The sequence below is a fragment of the Anas platyrhynchos genome, chromosome Z (genome assembly GCF_047663525.1).
Source record: "Anas platyrhynchos isolate ZD024472 breed Pekin duck chromosome Z, IASCAAS_PekinDuck_T2T, whole genome shotgun sequence".
NCBI classification, from domain to species: domain Eukaryota; kingdom Metazoa; phylum Chordata; class Aves; order Anseriformes; family Anatidae; genus Anas; species Anas platyrhynchos.
In genome coordinates, this window is record NC_092621.1 from 26321561 (window position 1) to 26338739 (window position 17179).

Consider the following 17179-nt stretch of genomic DNA (forward strand, 5'->3'; position numbering starts at 1 on the left):
CTACTCACAGACAGGATCATAAGGAATTTATACTTATTTTATAAATTTATATCTTTCCCTCTTTCCCCCTACTTTTATATTCCTCTTGTAGGAATTTCATTTTATGAAATCTGCCATTATCTTCAAAAGAACAAGGGAAACAAACAGAAATTGGAATTGGCTGAAGAATTCTAAAGAAGGAAAACATAAAAATGACAAAATTATTCCAGTTATTTTCACTGTATAGTTTCCAAAAAAAAAAAAAAAAAAAAAAATCACTTATTTGATGTTGTGGTTATTTATTGGTATTTTCATGTTTGTAACTGAAAACAAAATGACTAACGTAGATGTTTTATAGGGTCACATGAATCTTTTACCAAACTAATAATTTTTCAATTCAAAGAAGTCATGAGAAAATTTTGTATTGAATCCAACAGTGATATTTTATTCACTGCTTTTCTTTATCTGCCCTTCTTGCAAGCCTGGAAACAGGAAGCATGACCCAGAACAGGGTTCAGTGACTATCACACTGAAATCACAGGACACAGTCACAGCAGAGTTTAATAATTACCATTCAGTTTCCACAAATAACCCATTTTCACTATTTGCAGCCCACGCTGCTGTGGACTGTTCTTTCACAGACCAGCTTGCAAGATAAGATCTTGAGTCTACCGTCAGTACAGAGCACACCAAGTGCAACGAGACCAGAACTCCCTCCCATCGCCGTGTGTGTCCCCACACAACGCAGAGGCATTTGTTGGCTGTGAAACTTTACACGTGCTTAACCTCAAGCATGTGCTAACCCCAGCAAGCGCTCTTGGACAACCTGGGTTAAAGCAGGGTGCCAGGCGGATGGCAGGACACGCTGTCTCTTGGAAGATGGATGCACCAAACCCCACTCGGGATCTCACACCGACAGCTCCTCGCTTCCCAGCACAATGCTCAGGGGTCACTGCGTGGAAGCCAGACCTCCCGTCAGTCCCCACACACTCACAGCTGTTGTGGTTGGCCGCCGCTTCTCCATGCATCACATCCTCCCTGGCACCAAACAGGTGGCTCAGCCCCTTCATCATGGCTGGCAGCTCCTCTTCCTCCTCCCCTGAGGGAAGGAGCCCCATGCCTGCTGCCGAGGGAGGTGCCTGGGGTGTGTTTTCCCTGCTGCACCGAAAAACCGGTTCCTGAGGCTCTGAGTTGACTCAAGCACACCCAGCCAGGCTGCAGGCAGCAGCACACCATCACCCGGCCACATCAGCCCAGCTTCCACCAGATTCGGCCTTTCCAGAAGGCCCTTTTGTTGCTCTCAAAGTTATTCTGTGTTAGGACAAGGTTAGTGGATCGCAGACACCCCCGCAAGCATGGCATGCTCTGGGGATGCAAGAGACGGGGGCGCTTCTGGCAGGAATCTGAGCAGAAATGTGCACATTGTAGCAGAAACAGTTGTAATTAATCCAGTCACAAGACTTTCAGTTAATTGTCACGCAGACATCACTTTTGCTCATCTTTGTCTAGGTCTAGCAAAATCAATCAGTATTTACATCACCAAAGGCTCAGTTTTAGTGAACTGACATAACCTATCTAATCAGAAAATTGTTTGTCTTGAATTCCAGATCGATATTTACCTTGGTTTGCTTAAACGGATTTTTTCATTTCATGTAGGTAATCATTACCTGAAATAGGGCATAAAAATTGCTGACTTTTAATGTGAGTGACTAAGTTAAATTTTACTTTAAAGTTAGTGTCTGTTATTGCTGACATTTAAAATAAAATATCAGAAAAGTAGCCCAAAGAACACAGAACTATCATTCCTCTGCCTTACACAATTGAAGACATAGAGTTCCTTCACTATAATTTTCTTTTTTTCTTTTTTTTTGTAATTAAATTACAGTCTTAACCTCTCAGATTACTTGTGTCCACAGCAAATTTAACCTGAACGACTCAAAAGTTTGTCCATCAAGCAAAGTCTGGTGATGTTTAACTCAGCAGGCAGCTCAGCAGAGCACACAGCTGTTCCCTCACCCCTCCCACCACTGGAACGAGGGAGAGAGTTGAGGGGGGGAAATAAATAAATAAATAAGTTTAATATGGAAGGGAGGGGAGGGAAATAAAATTTTAAAAGGGAAAGAATACCCAAAAGCAGCGATGCACCACTCAATTTCTCACCACCAGCTGACTGATCACAGCCAGTCCCCGAGCAATGGCAGCCCTGTGTCCCCTCCCAGCTTCGGGTGCACCCCCAGCCAGAGAAGCAGAAAAGACCGTGACACTGTGTGAGCATAATTCAGCTCTCTTCACCTTTGAACATCTTTAATAGAGTCGCATACACCTTGAACTAACTAGATGAATTTTTTTTTTGTCAGTACTTGCAGTACATAAATGTTATTCAGCCAAAAATTAAAATAAAAATAAATAAATAAATAAATAAATAAAACAAAGTGTGAAAACAAACCCAGATTAGAAAGAACAAACAACTGTTTTAGCTATAGCTGAATCATAGAGATTTCACTTTTACTTGCTTCCTGTGAGTCAAACATTCCAGTGTAACTTCTTAAGAGGAAGAGGTTTATTTCTGTGTGATGACTGGGCTGGTAATACAGACCCTTGTTCGGAACATTAATCCTCCTTCTCAAAATGGCACAACTTTTGAATTACTCGGTTCATCTCACACAACTGGCCTAAAGTAGGAAACATGAATCCTTAAACCAAGACCATAATATTACACATAGCCTGGTAAAAACAGCTGTCAGTTCCAGGTTCTAATTACTATCAGATAATCTTATTTCACAGCATGTCCATGTTCTCCTACCTGTCCCAGTACAGCTATATTTTATGCTCTCAGACTTCGCAAATACAAATTCTTTACCCACTTCCTTGACTCTTTCAAAGGGCCCCACAGCAACCTGCAAAAAAGGCTGGTGCAGAATCCATAATAAAGTGTGGACAAAGGGACTATTGGAACATCTCCTTCACTTTTACGTGGTGCACAAATTGTTGGCCTGGGCACCCACAGTGCCTTGCAGTTGTGCTCACTCCTCTCTTCATCTCTTATGGTTACAGCTACCTGTTGCAGCTTGCTTTTCCTTAGAAGTACTGCTTAGAACAATGAAGCAAGGAGGCCCAGTCTCAACAGGTGCCCACTTACACAAACAGAAAAAAGCAAAGGTATGGCAGAACCATACCTCAGAACACCAGCTGGACAACAAACTCGGGCATCTGCAGGCTGCTCCCCTAGGCTCACTTTACAGGCAGTATGATCCTTGACAGCTCCAGTGATACAATCTCTTGCTTGGATATACATACTGCAATGTGAGACAGAGACGAGGATAAACTCTGTAATAATGCCAAAATGGATCAAGTTAATGGCAGAGCAATCCAAGCCCAAACTCTGCGCTGCTGATGTTCCCACCTGTAGAATTACTGCCACTTCAAAGTGGAACTTCAGCAACTTTAAGAACAAAATGTCATACCCAAAAGTATTTATGTATTCCTATCAGGTACATTTCCAGCAATAAAGATTTTGAGATACCCAGGCCAGACAACTAATAAACAAAATGGGTCATTGTGACATCTGGCAGTAAGACACTCTGTATACAAGTATTTCACAACCCGTGAGTGAATAAAGATACTACGACAGCAGGAAACATTATATAGGAGAATGCTACTCTATAGTCTAAATTTTTAGGTGCTGAGATTTACAAGATAAACTCAAGCAAGTTGTTCTGAGAGTCATCTCTGTGTCTGTCCCACTTATAGCAAAACTTTCCTTCCCTGCAAATAAATGCTTTGGTCAAAGCATATGCTGCCCACATTCTTTTCCTCAGAAGTGGTGGACAGAAGAACATTAAGATCAGAGAAGTCTACACTACCGACAAATTCTCATCTGCAGCCATCCTAGAGCATCCATGTGTTTCAGGACTGTGAATGCAGCAAGTATGGAATGGTTCTCAAAGGAAATACTTCACAAATTGTTAGACACAGGCAAGCTATAAAGACTTTCCAGATGCTAATGAAAGCAGATTTTAAGTTAAAGTTAAGTTAAGTTATTACCAATAGAGAATAACAGTGACAGAAAAATCCAGAACAAACATATTGCTTACATAGTTTTCTCCACAAGAACTCGGAAGAAAAAAAACACATCACAGAAGCTTCTAATCCTGAACTGAAGGACTTCTTCAGATAAAAACAGTAATAAATATGGTATAAGAAATCACAAAGAATATAAAATACAGTTCTGAGTTACAAAGATGCTTTAGATGGAAAACATTAGAAGAATCTCACCAGCCACTTTCTGTATACATACAGAATGTATACCTTTCCAAATACCTTTCAAAAAAGTGTATTTTATACACATCTCAAAAAACAAGACATTCCTGGCTTTAGAATTATAATGTGAGCTTTATTTCCATATTAACTTTAACATACTTCATGATTTTAACATTATGATATTCAAAGATAAATCTATGACACCTTTTTTAGAACAAATGATAAAACCACTTCCCAGGCTAAGCCAATCCTTTAAGCTTCATTTGTTCAAGCACATAAAGGTGTTTCCTTCTTTTGCTGAGTAATGCACATGCAAAATTACAAATTTTAAACATATGCACACAATGACAAGATAACATTCAGATTCTACACTTTATTGAATTAGAGAGATTTAAATCAATAGAAGGACAGGTGCTCACTATCTAAACTGCAGTGGTAGCTTAAGTCATTGCTCCCTCTGTTGCGTTTATGTCTTCCCTACCAGAACTTTCCAGCTCCCACCTCTGTCAGCAGAACAGCTAAATGCTGATTGCTCATTGACCTTGTTTAGACAAAGTTGACTGTCTCAGCCTACAGAGTAGTCTGAACTAGATCAACTAATTTGGCCCAAAGCAGATTAGAGAGCACTGAATTCAAATAACAGAGCTGCAGGTACAGTGGCATCTGGCAAACAGAGATGAGCAGGTGGAGATAGTGAAATCATTCCAACAAGTTTGAAAGTGAAAAAGTACATTCTGAACTTAGCCTGAGCATACCAGGGAAGACATTTGTTTGTTTTAAAAAACATACAAACCCCAAAGTAATACCCATAAAGTTAAGCAACAGGATAGACACTTCTATTGTAGCAATTTTAAAGATTATCCCATTTAAAAAAATATATTTCATCAAAGGTTTATTATTGCATAAATTCTAAGAAAGCTATCATCATAAATTATTATCATAAAATGTCTACATTTAAGCATATTGGTGTAAACAGAATATCTATACAGAGTACTTTAAGTATTTGCACTTTACAGTTTCCTCCTTACATACGTATATTCATAAAATATCATGTATTCAAAAATAAAAAATAATTATAAATATAGTTAAACAATAAGTTTTCTTCATTTCAGCATCTTGTATATTTATAAATTACTCATATTATTATTATTACATATTTACTTATAGTAAATTTAGTCCCACTGACAGGTACCAATTTAATGACTGAAAAGAAAATTGAAGTTCTCAGTCTCCTTGGAAAGGACAAGGATCAAACAGCCTTTGTTTGACTTTCTTTGAAGACATCCTTTTTCCATCATCCGGTTTATTAATATTTTTAGTATCAGCGAAGTCATCCGGCACCTCACCACAGTAAGCTCTTTACGGTTGGTCCGTCACCTCTTACTGAAGTCATTTTCAGTGACAACAATGAAAGCTTGACCATGCCCTGAAATACTGATCTTTTTTTTTTTTTTTGAAGCTGCAAGACTAATCAGTTTTTGTGTCCACTGACAAATCAGACATTCATAAGATCTGAAATCAAGCAACTCAGCTCTTTTGCGTTATCACACAGCTAGTAACACAAATTAATTTTGGCATGTCCAACTCTCTGCCTTGCAGAGAGGATGGCAGGCCAGATCTAGGTAAAGGGCCATCAGCAAGCACCATGTGGCACCCTAGCTAATGACTCCTACTTTCCTGGGAGCTTGCCCTGCAGACTTTCTCCATGGCAGCTCTAATAAACCTGTTCCATTGCAAAGGCAATTCATGAGACTGCTGCTGACTCTAACAAAGTTTTACATATTCAGTATAAACAAAGTGCTAGCAAATTTCAATTCTCAGAAACTGAAAAAAATATATAGATTTTTTTTCAAAATAATTGAATGACCTCAGTTGTATCTCTTCTTCAGCTTCAAACATAATATTCTTTTTGCACAGGCATCACAGGTATGCAATGGCTCCTGTGTGAATCCAGCTAGATTCTACATGAATCCAGCCTACCACCAATGCTAAATTAATTTTCAGTCTTAAAATGCTATGAAATACTTCATATGGAGGATGATGTCACACAGTCATTTAAAAAACATTTCAATTGTATGCTTGGAATTGCTTGACTTGGCTTTTTTCGATACTGACTGTGAAGTTGTTAATCCAGACCTATAGAGAGAAAAAAAAAAAAGGAAAAATATACATTTATACAACTTTAACATGGATTTTTTTTTAAACTTGATTATTTTAAAATATGAGTTGAGTACTCAGTTTCCAGAATACCCTTACCTTTTTGTTCCTTGCAATGGATTTGTGCACTGCGGTCCTCTGCTTAAAGCTCCTGAAGAGTAATTGGGAACAACCAAAATAAATTATTTTAGTAAAGAAAGAATGATGCAGAAGTTACATACATAGCAGAGCATTTAAAAGAACAGTTTTGGATGAGGTTTTTTCTTCCCATTTTTTTTTTTCTGATACTACCCAAACTGAATTTGTGTTAAGGTGCAGATGACATTTTATTATCTGCAGTTTAAGTACTGTAATTTCTCTTAACTTTCTTTTCTTTTTTAAGAGGGAAAAACAAAACAAAACAAAACACTTTAATTTATTGAATTCTAAGTGATTAACTTGAACCTTGTAGTTTTCAGAAATATTTTAGCATAATGGAGTTGATTTTCAAGGTGGTTATTGCAAACTATTTTTTTCTTTATCCTGTAGGAGAAAAAATCTTTGCCAATAGGAGACTTCATTTAAAATAGTCTGTTTGCACATGTAAAACAATACTACTTCTGAAATTTGCTTTGTAAAATATTTGTACTGTAATTCTTAACTGTGTTCTAGCATTTCCTGATATAAAGCTCCCAAGTTAAATTAGGAACAAGGTACTTCAAGCAGATAGTTAAATAACTCCATGTGTCCTACAATCTGGCCAAAGATTAACCCCTCATCAAAAAAAAAAACAAGAAGAAAAAAAAAAAAAAAAAAAAAAAAAAAGGATGAAAAGCTTGGTTTCAATTTCTTTCCTTTATGGTTTAGTTCACAACTTGTTTTTGCTAGTACATAAATGGAACTATTTTGTCAACTAAATCTCTTAAATGATTCAGGTTAAAAATATTTTCACTAACTTTCACCTAAATATTTGTGGGCTTACAAACACCGTTCTGATTATGATGAGGGAGAGAGAACAGACACAGCATTCACAGAGATGATCAGTAATTCCTGTGCTACCATTGCTACAAATGAGGATGCGCTGTGTAGCTACCTCTCTTATAATGCTAGTTTATCAGAAAAACTGATTTAATATTTTTTAAACAGAAGTGTTTTCTCTTATAAAGACCTTACTCCAATTAGCTTGTTGTAAAAACATCCAAGTCCTGAAAAGCTCAAAGTATACCACTCCCAAATTATTGCCATTACACAGGAAGATAATTTGAATAACCAAATCCATCTTAATGTGCATACTCACCAGCTCTGTTTAAATTTTCCGTATCACGAGTCTTAGCAGGACAATTATTTTTTTCTGTCAGCTCCTGGATAATGCCTTTATTTAAGCAGACATCTACATGTCTGTTAAATGACATAAGACTGGTGGCTTTCTGTTCTGAATTACAAACTGGACAAACAAGAACATTGTCTTTTTTGGCTTCAAAGTAACAGGATGAACTAGTTTCTTCTGTATGTTCTGTCTCTCCAAAATGTTCTGCATCCTCTTGTGAAGTTCTTTTGGGAAAGAGACACTGTTTTATACATGCGTTTCTAGCAGTAACACTGAGATCACCAGGCTGTCTTTCTCTGTGAGATTTATCAGATATTATCTGAGTGAATTTCTCTGTGCAATTGCTAGCAGAGTTGTCAGGTGCACTTGCTGATTGGCCTGTTCCTCCTAATTGATTCATTTTATTTTTTTTACAGGCTTCAACATTCTCATTTTTACAATGTGGAAAAAAGTTAAGTGTATCTTCTCTTGAATTGTCATTCTTTGATATTTTCACAGTATCTTTAACATGACTCCCAGCAAGGCACTCATCAATATGCCTATTAAGCTCTTCCAAATTAGTACTGCTTTGCTCCTCAAAACAAACAGGGCAGGTGAAGATCTCACACACATCGGAATTTTGTAAGTCTGTGATCTTGTTTGTTTCTTCCACAAAATTTGCTGTTGATTTTATATCATGAAAGAGCTGCTTACCTACGTTTTCATTTGGAACAACATTATCACATTTGAATTGCCTTGCAGCTCGCTTTTTATCAAAAAAACTCTCTCTGGAAGATGCTTCTGAATTTTTTGTGAAATTTTCATGATTGGATTTCCCTGGCTGAAGCCTAAGAAAACCATTTCCTTTCCCTGATTTTAAGAAGCTTGTAATGCTTTTTTGTTGGTATTTCTTCTCTTCTTCACTTAGGAATCCTGATACTCGTACACCTAATGATGAAAAACAAAGTTATACATTATAATACCAATTTTATGAAAAATTGATAATTAACATTTTTGAGATGTATGCAACCATTCAATAAAAATGCATTTTTCCTCTAAACAGAAACTATAGTACTTGCAAATGCTAACAATGGATCACATGGTCCACACAATTTTATCAGACCTGTAAACCTACCCAACATTATTATGAATTTCAATACCCACAAAGTGTTAACTAATTGCACCATAAAGTGAGGCTATAAACTTAACAGTTATGCAGGATTCAGTCTGAAAGACAGTTTTGCATCAGGTTTCCACATCAATTTCTTTTTTTCTTCAGCACATTCTGATACTACAACTATGGTTTATATAACACTAAATGGTTCAAACAAGAGAATATATAAGCACCTGAAATGTACAGGTCTTAGATTCAAAACACAGAGTTTACTTCTGGCAGAATTTTTCAAATTTCTTTCAGAACATGGTACCTTTAAATTTAAGCACTTTTATTTAAAACGTTCGTTTCTGAAGGAGGTTACATATAGGAACTAATTGCTGCTGTAGTGCAAAGCAGATTTTTTTAAGGCAGCAGAATTAACAACTGCAATGAAGTAAGATTCTCTCTCATGTCAGCATGTATGTTGTTCCAAGGCTATCAGGTGGTAAGAAAGGTAGAACCTCAATTAGCAAAACATTCTAATCACTATTCAGCACTCCAAAGCTGTTTCACTTTGCAAAAAACACTAGGGTAATGGAGAAAGGGTAAAACCACTTACAACAGTTTTACTTTAGAGTATAGTCTATTACTTTGATTCATAATAAGATCTAGTTCTTAAAAGGAGGAGTTTTACCCATAAGTCTTATCCTTAAAGGTTGAGGAGCAACGCTATCAATTTCTGTTCCTAACAACTCCTTAGCAACAGCATATATTTCCTCCTCAGTAGAAACAGAGGACAGCACTGTTGAAGCTCTTGTTTTTACTTCAAAGTTCACATTCTTTAGCTTCAAGGTAACAGTTTTACCCTATGAAGAAAAAAAAAAAAGTTACACATATAGTATATGGCACAGAAACAATTATTATGTGGCATCTATGTAAGCATCTTAAAGCCATAGTCAAGACTTTGTGCTTATCTGTGTACAGCAAGGGGTACTGCCAAAAATTTGACTGTAAGATTTTGCACTTGCTGTTAAACTGCTGCCAAAGTCAGATTTTCTAAACTGGGTCATTTGGCAACGGTCCCTGGCAGACCATCTGCCAACAGCTCTTGTTCAATAGATTTCATGCTCTGGCTACAGTCACAACTTCTATTCTGTCAACCAAAAATTACTTCCTCACTTGGAAACTTTCAGTGCCAGATATCTTAATTTTTCTGGGAAAACTATTAAGGATGTATAAGTGATATCCAATTAAGGATCCACTGAAAACTTCCTCCCCCATTGTGCTAGCAAACCAACACACAACATCTATGTATAGCACAGATATTCCCCTGGCAACACCTTCAAAAATGTTTGTGTTACTTAGCATGTCCATCCAAATGCAAATAAACAGCACTCCTTTTGCTCTGGTGCCTTTGCAAGCTTATCACTTTGTTGTTCTTTTTTTAATTTCCCTCTTAACCTAACATTTTTTGAGAATATTTTATGTCAGAAGAGGACTAATAAGAATTCTTTCAGGTCTCAAATGTTATTCCTTGGTTTACCATGAAAACCTCTATGGGAAATATGAACTGTTCTTTCCAGAAAAAAAAAAAAAAAACAAACAGAAACTTGGGAGAAGGAATACAAGTGCTGTTCGTACCATTCATACCACTTAATGGTATGAATAAATCACTTCCAAGTTTGGGACGTGAGCTCTTTAAACTAGACTACCATTGATTGGATCCTACATGAAGACACGAGGGAAACATAGTGTTTTAGATACACTAGGATTACATGATTGACCAGAGCACAGCCATCTAACAAACTCAAAATGCTGTCTAACACATTCTATCTGCAAATTAAATAAATTAATCTTCTGATGATAGATTGCATGGTATGATCCTGATGAAAGCATTCATGCTAATACTACATTTTATCAGCTTGAGTGCAAAGTGTTGTCCCTTTACCAGTAAACAGAACAATAAATACCTTAAGTCCCTCTTTCTGTAACTCTTGAGCAAGGTCTCTGCAGAGTTCTTGACACAAGCTGTATTGATCTTCTGCTGTGTTAATTTCACTGAATGTCCTAAGATAAAAGTAAAGTCTTTTTCAGAATGAATTTTAAAGCTTGTTCAGTGATTGCCATCTAAAAAGTTTTCTTGAACAGTTAAACAAATCTACATTAGAAGAGTTGGATTGAATTTCCTTTGAGTTTCCTCAGAAGGAAAAATTAATATTAATACAAATATTGTACAAAAAGATTTATGCTCATTTATGTGCCTCAAAATATTTCCAAACCCTTCAAATAATGAAATAATTCAGCAGATCAACTTTTCATGCAGTAGTTGAAAATGTGTAAGATTCAAGGTCATTAATACTTAAGTATTTGCAAGGGAGAATACTAACACCAACTGTGAATTCATGGAGGTAGCCAAGTAATTTGTATGTAATCTCCTTTGTACACTGCTGTGCAACATCACAAGAAAGAAAGGATTAGAAAGTCAGCATCAGAGCCAAGTGTCAGAAATAAATATTGCAGATGCTAAGAAAAAGATGCCAGCTACAATAATTATGGATAGCTATAGAGGAGTAAAAACTAGCTTTCTGCCAAATATGTTGCTAACTGTCTTTGCTTCTCATCAGGGGAATTACAGTATTATTTTTTATTAATGCATCTGCTTTTTAGGAATAACACAAAGGGAAAAGCAACACCTTCAGTGAGCAGTGGTTTCAAGTGAAGTTGGAATCAAAACTTAAAGCTGTCAGATAGTTTTGGAAAAGTCTCACAGATACACTGTTTCATGCCAGGGTTGACATTTATTTATATTTATGAGTGTAAAGTCCCTATAGTTACACTGATTTTCATGTCTCAAAGTTATATTCAAGTTTACAAGATCACATTGCAAAGTCATCCTCCAGTATAATTCACATTCTCCTAAGAATGTTTGCATGTTGCCAAACTAGCAGGCTGAGTATTTCACTTTAGGTCCATTATCCAAAGAGCAACTGAAGTTATACCAGCAACAATGCAGTGATTAACAATGCAGCATTGCAAGGCTGCAGTATATGGGAAGTTGTAAGAGTTGTAAATTTGGAAGGGGCAGTATAGAGAGAGTGCTCTTTCAGGACCATCTCTTCACCCCATATAAACTAGTTCCATATTCCAGGCAGCCCACTGATGTCTCTAGTCTAAACCCACCTCTCTCAGGAGATGGAAGGAATGAAAAACCAGAGAAGTACAACAGACTGCCCAGATTATCTGTCAGCCTGCAAACCAGAGCAACACTACAGCTATAAATGTATCAGCTCTGGTGGAACCAAACCCTACAGTGCGTAAGCTGCCCAAAACTATTCTGTCTCAATAAGAATATGAATCTTATCTGCTTTTCTGAGATGAGTGTAGAGATAATTATTACAGCTCTCTGCAGATTCTCTTTGAAGAAGAACTTCTTTCCAGAAGCCCACTTTTAAACAATGCCATACATTCCCTTCTTAACGGAAGTTACATTGCTAAGAAGTTAAGAGTTAGGGAATGTAACAATTTCAGTTATCCATGCAAAATTAGCGCCTTCAAATCTGCATTACACTAGACTTGCTATCTACGTGACTGCAGGCTGTTAGATAATGTTGGCATTAAATGGAAGCATACAAAAAATTAAAGCCCTTATGTATTTTCACCCTACATTATGGCATAAAGACTACTTTGAAGCATTAAAAACATGAGAAGCAGATGAGGAGAAAAGAAAACACACAAACACACAAAAGAAAACACACAAACTAACAGGAGTAAATTCCTAATATTCTGAAGCCAAGGGTGGGGAAGAAAAAAAAAGCCTGAATCAGATGTAGTGAGCTTGGTGTACACACAGTGAGCTTTGTAACACATGTAAATATACAGTGAAATTATATGGCTAACAAAACCATACATTAATGGGCATTAATTAAGTTTAGTGATTAATAAACTTTTTTTTTCCAATATTAAAAAGGTGTACCTTTCAGTGCTCCTACTTTTTCTTTCTCCATCCCTTTAAAGAGAAAAACAAATTAATAAACTCACTTTACCTCAAACTGTTATCTTTTCAATAAACTCTGAGACAGCCGATCATACTTCAATAAATAACAGCAAATGTTTATAGAAAATCTGGATGCTAACGTTTTCTGCAAATCTTGTACACTGAGTTTGATAGAGTACAAAGGATATATATGTATGTATTTTTAATAAAATAACCTACTGAAGAGGTAACAAAGACATAGATCAGATGTCAGTAAAAGTTAATAGCTTACAAAATAAATCTGCTCTTTCTTATCAGATGGAAACACTTAACAAAACTAAAAATCCTATACTAACTCACCTTGGTATAACTGAAGTACAGCTATTAAAATCCCAAACATACTATGCATATTTGAATATTTGTTTATCCAAGGAATTAATTTGCATTCTGTCTAAATTACTGCTCATGCTAAAGGTGATGTGCTAATACATTTTTTTTTCTCCTCCTTCCAGTTTTAATTAAGCATCCCTTAAAAATGGTTCTGTATTTAAGGATATCCTTAGAGCATTTTCTTTGTATGTCCTTTTATTTTCATTTTTTTTTCCTTCTTCAGAAATAACAAATTTGATATCCTTAGATTTTCATAAAAGCTTGTCAAAGACAATGACTATAAGACAAACCACTTGCTGAGAACTCATATGTTCATATGTCAAGGGCTTGCTTTTTCCACATTAAAAATCACTGAAATCAAGTTATTGCTAATAAAAGTCAAACAAAGAAAACAGTTTTTTTAGACCACAACATTAAAAATATGTTTTCCTTAACAGCGATAACCTTGGCTTCTGACATGCTCCTTTTGTTATTATATTACTTTTTTAAAAATGCAGTGGGAGATTTCTCAGACTGTACAACACCTAATAAAAAAAAAAATCAATATCTGTTATATTCATAGATGAAACAGGACTGAACATCTCAGCTTTGGATAAATAACTAATTTCTCTTTAGCTACTTTGGTAATTTTGAGGTTATCCTAAATGATACTGACTCGATCTCTTGATATACACTTATTCACTGCTTCTCCGACAGGAGTTTGGGATTTCATATTTTAGACATTCCTGTTACACTAAACAGCTAAACATTAAAAGCTTTTTTTTTTTTATCTTATCCATAAGTATAACAATATTGTTTGTCAGAGACCTAAAAAGAATACAGTTAAACATTCATAATATTCATAATTTTTTTTGGTCATAAAATGTGTCTTAAAATGTACAGTGTGCAACACACACAAGGGAACAGTAAACACAGGAAAGAATAAACAAAAACAAAGCATACTTTTCCAAATGTGTGGACCCCAACCCAAGGGAGATATCCAAGAAATTACGCCAAGATGCTTCTGAAAAAAGAAGAGAAAGCAGTGCCCTCTGCTGGTAAAGTTCTGAGCAAGTCACAATTCCAAGTGCTTTTAACATCTTCTCTGTTACTTTTCCTATGCCTGGTACCTGGAAAAAAAAATCATTAAAATTGGAAACTTTACATTTGTGTGTCCAATACCAAAAACAGTTAAATCAACACAACTGGGCAGGTTACTTAGAAAAATATATTTCTTCAGTGAAAAATCTTTCATTTAGAATACAAAGGAACATAATGATAAACATCATGATTTCTCCTACCTTTCTAATGGGCAAATCTTTTATGAAGTCTAGCACAGCTTGTCTCTCTGGAGAAATTCTGCATTGCCCATTAGGTTTATTACGATCACTGCACATTTTTGCTAACATTGTATTCGGAGCTATTCCTTAAACACAAAGAAAAAAAAACATTTTTAAAAAATAAAAGACAAAATTTAAATAATTCAGTATTTAAGAGCACAAGAATAGCCTACATATTCAGAAAATGCAAAAGAACAGTAACTAATGATAACAAGATTTGTTAAAATCCAGCAAAAAAATTTTGTAATGTGAGAACATAGATACATATGGTAGTTTAAACATACTTGATGTATCAGATAAAGTGTGCCTACTATTTTGAGACAGTGAGGGTAACAAAACATGCATATGTCATCAGTCACAAGGGATTAAATAACAAGTGTTTTAAAAATACCACAAGCTAAATGGTTGAACAATTTTATGATGGTGATTATAGTAAGACAAAGGAAATACCTATAACAATAGTTATAATAAACTTCAATGTGATGGAGATTTTTTCTTACAGCTCAGTAAAAATACTACAGCAATTTTGGCAAAATTTACCAAACTAGTCTTTTGCAGACTACCACTGCTGAAATTATTTAGAATTTAAAAATGCATAAATATTGCAAAGTTTAAGGCCTTTATGACAGCCAGTTTGGAAATGAATGCAGCCCCATCTTCTCAGCATTTTAAGACAGATGACTACACAACACTGAGCTGTCTCAAGTTTTCAAACTGATACAACATTATGGGGGGTTGGACCTGGTGATCTTTTGAGGTCCCTTCCAACTCCTTCAATTCTGTGATTCCGTGATTTCACTTATGCTGTTTAGAAGGAATAAGGAGGTGTTACTCCTTTCTGTTGAAACAACTGGCCCAACAAATGAACTATGGAATTGGTTAGCAAACAAAACACTATTACTGTACAACAGCCCTAGTGGTCTAAAGTTTTATTTGCTTCTTGTTATAATTGTCAAGATGGCAGAAGTAATTCTATTTTATTATCACTTATCAGTATTCTTCAACTAGCCTTCTAACCATTTTTGGTTTAGGGGCATAAAATCCCGGATGCACTTATAAAAGCTGTATCTGGTTTCTAAACAGGAACTTCTCCTCAGGAAGAGGACAAGAATTTCATAAGAACAAAAATAAAAACATTTCAGAAGAACAACATTATTTTGCCACCATTCATGAAGTAACACATAGGGCATTTCATCTGCTTCCACCTACTATCCATTCCTTTACCTCTGCTTAGTTTGAAATTTCCCTTGCCTTCCACAACTGCTAAGAACATACTCTTTTTTATTTTCATTAGGGATCTAATCCAGATTATCATCACAACAGTTATCACAACATTTGAGATTTACAGGTAGGTTGTCTGAAGACAAAAGACAGAAAACTGATATGGTTAAATATTAAAAAGCTACTGAATATTTTATTAACTTCAATACATCTAATTCTCCAAGAACTAGCTTTTTAATGAATTTCAATACTGTATTAAGCAAGAAACAGTGTGGGAAAACTGTTAGAAGTAGCAATATGCATCTAATATTCAAACTAACAACAATTTAGCAATTGGTTACAGATTACAACCACAAGCTTATGGATACAACTTACAGGAGGCACTAAAACAAGTACCACCAGTGCTAAGATTAGCTCCTAAACCCCCTGGTGACTTCTTCTACAGTACTTCTAATTCAATAAAGTTATGACTGTTTCTATGATTAAAAAAATAGGAGTGGCTTTGATAGCCATAAAATTTCTTGAAAAACCTGAAAATCAGTCTTTACAGACATTCAAAGGGGACATATTTCTATGCAACATAATACTGTGGCAATGCCTATTTCTTGTGCTTGTAATGCCCTCTGAGATGACTGTAGAAGACACCGTGGAAATAGAAAGCATTATTTATGTGTTTGAATACCTGCACTAGCAGTCAGTTGAGTTTTCTGTTCAATCCTAAAACGAATTTCTTTCACAGCTTCCTCTGCAGTAGTTCCAAAGACAATTGAATTTTCCAGTGACTGATCTTTTTGTCCAGGGTGGTCATCCATCAGAGGAGTGTTGTCTTCAAACAGCACAGGTGAAGAAGAATATCCATCTTCATTCAGTTTGCCAGACACATTTATATCCTCTTTATCTAGGTTACACAGAAAAACAAACAAATTAATCCGTCCATATACAACACATACTTCATTGATTTTCCTTCTGCTGTGATGAAAATGGGTTGATTATCAATTTTATTTCTTCAGTTTGAAAAAAACATGTATGATTATTTAAATAAAATGATCACATTGTGACTCTCCTTTCTTCAAATGAGAACACAACTGCTTTGTTCTTAATATGATTTAAATTTGGCTGAGACTGGAACAATTGGCTAGGAGATTGGACTTCATTTCCAGAGAATCATCAAGGTTTAATGGCTTGTTGCTGCAACAGCAGAAAATCATCACAATTTTGGCATTATTTTTGTTTCATCAGAGTGAAGTCCAGATGCTTCCTTTTTGTGGAAAATAAAAATCCTTTGCACAAATTTCTTCAATATTTTCCAAAGATACTAGAATTCTGGAATATCTGATTCTAGAACGAGCAAACTGGCAAGCTTCTCAGCTGCAGTCATTGTAGAACAAGGACCATCAGCAAGCCTTTGTCAGACTCTATAAACTTTACTATTACAATTCCACATAACCCATGTTGCATGTGCTCCAAAAGAACACAGATTACAGAAGTATGAAGAAGCA

General features: G+C 35.7%; 2 protein-coding genes across 12 annotated transcripts in view; both read right to left on the bottom strand.

Moving 5' to 3' along the window:
• The window catches only part of ANKDD1B (ankyrin repeat and death domain containing 1B), a 28101-nt gene extending 26961 nt beyond the window's left edge, over nt 1-1140 (bottom strand). The window contains exon 1 of one of the 4 annotated variants that reach the window (XR_005261870.2): nt 974-1140. Coding sequence is in view for 3 of the 4 variants with exons in the window: in XM_038171338.2 (XP_038027266.1) it covers nt 974-1097 (124 nt within the window). In the remaining variant the exon portion in view is untranslated. The remainder of the gene's footprint in view (nt 1-973) is intronic. The other 3 variants (XM_038171338.2, XM_038171336.2, XM_072031521.1) reach the window with 3 other exon arrangements.
• Nucleotides 1141-4351: 3211 nt separating this feature from the next.
• The window catches only part of POLK (DNA polymerase kappa), a 35225-nt gene continuing 22397 nt past the window's right edge, over nt 4352-17179 (bottom strand). For all 8 annotated transcript variants that reach the window (XM_038171324.2, XM_027446885.2, XM_072031516.1 and 5 more), the window contains 9 exons: nt 16363-16578; nt 14421-14545; nt 14083-14249; nt 12751-12783; nt 10748-10844; nt 9472-9643; nt 7673-8629; nt 6496-6547; nt 4352-6375 (listed from right to left, as the gene is read on the bottom strand). In XM_038171324.2, the coding sequence (XP_038027252.2) occupies nt 6291-6375; nt 6496-6547; nt 7673-8629; nt 9472-9643; nt 10748-10844; nt 12751-12783; nt 14083-14249; nt 14421-14545; nt 16363-16578 (1904 nt within the window). In that variant the 3' untranslated portion in view covers nt 4352-6290. The remainder of the gene's footprint in view (nt 6376-6495; nt 6548-7672; nt 8630-9471; nt 9644-10747; nt 10845-12750; nt 12784-14082; nt 14250-14420; nt 14546-16362; nt 16579-17179) is intronic.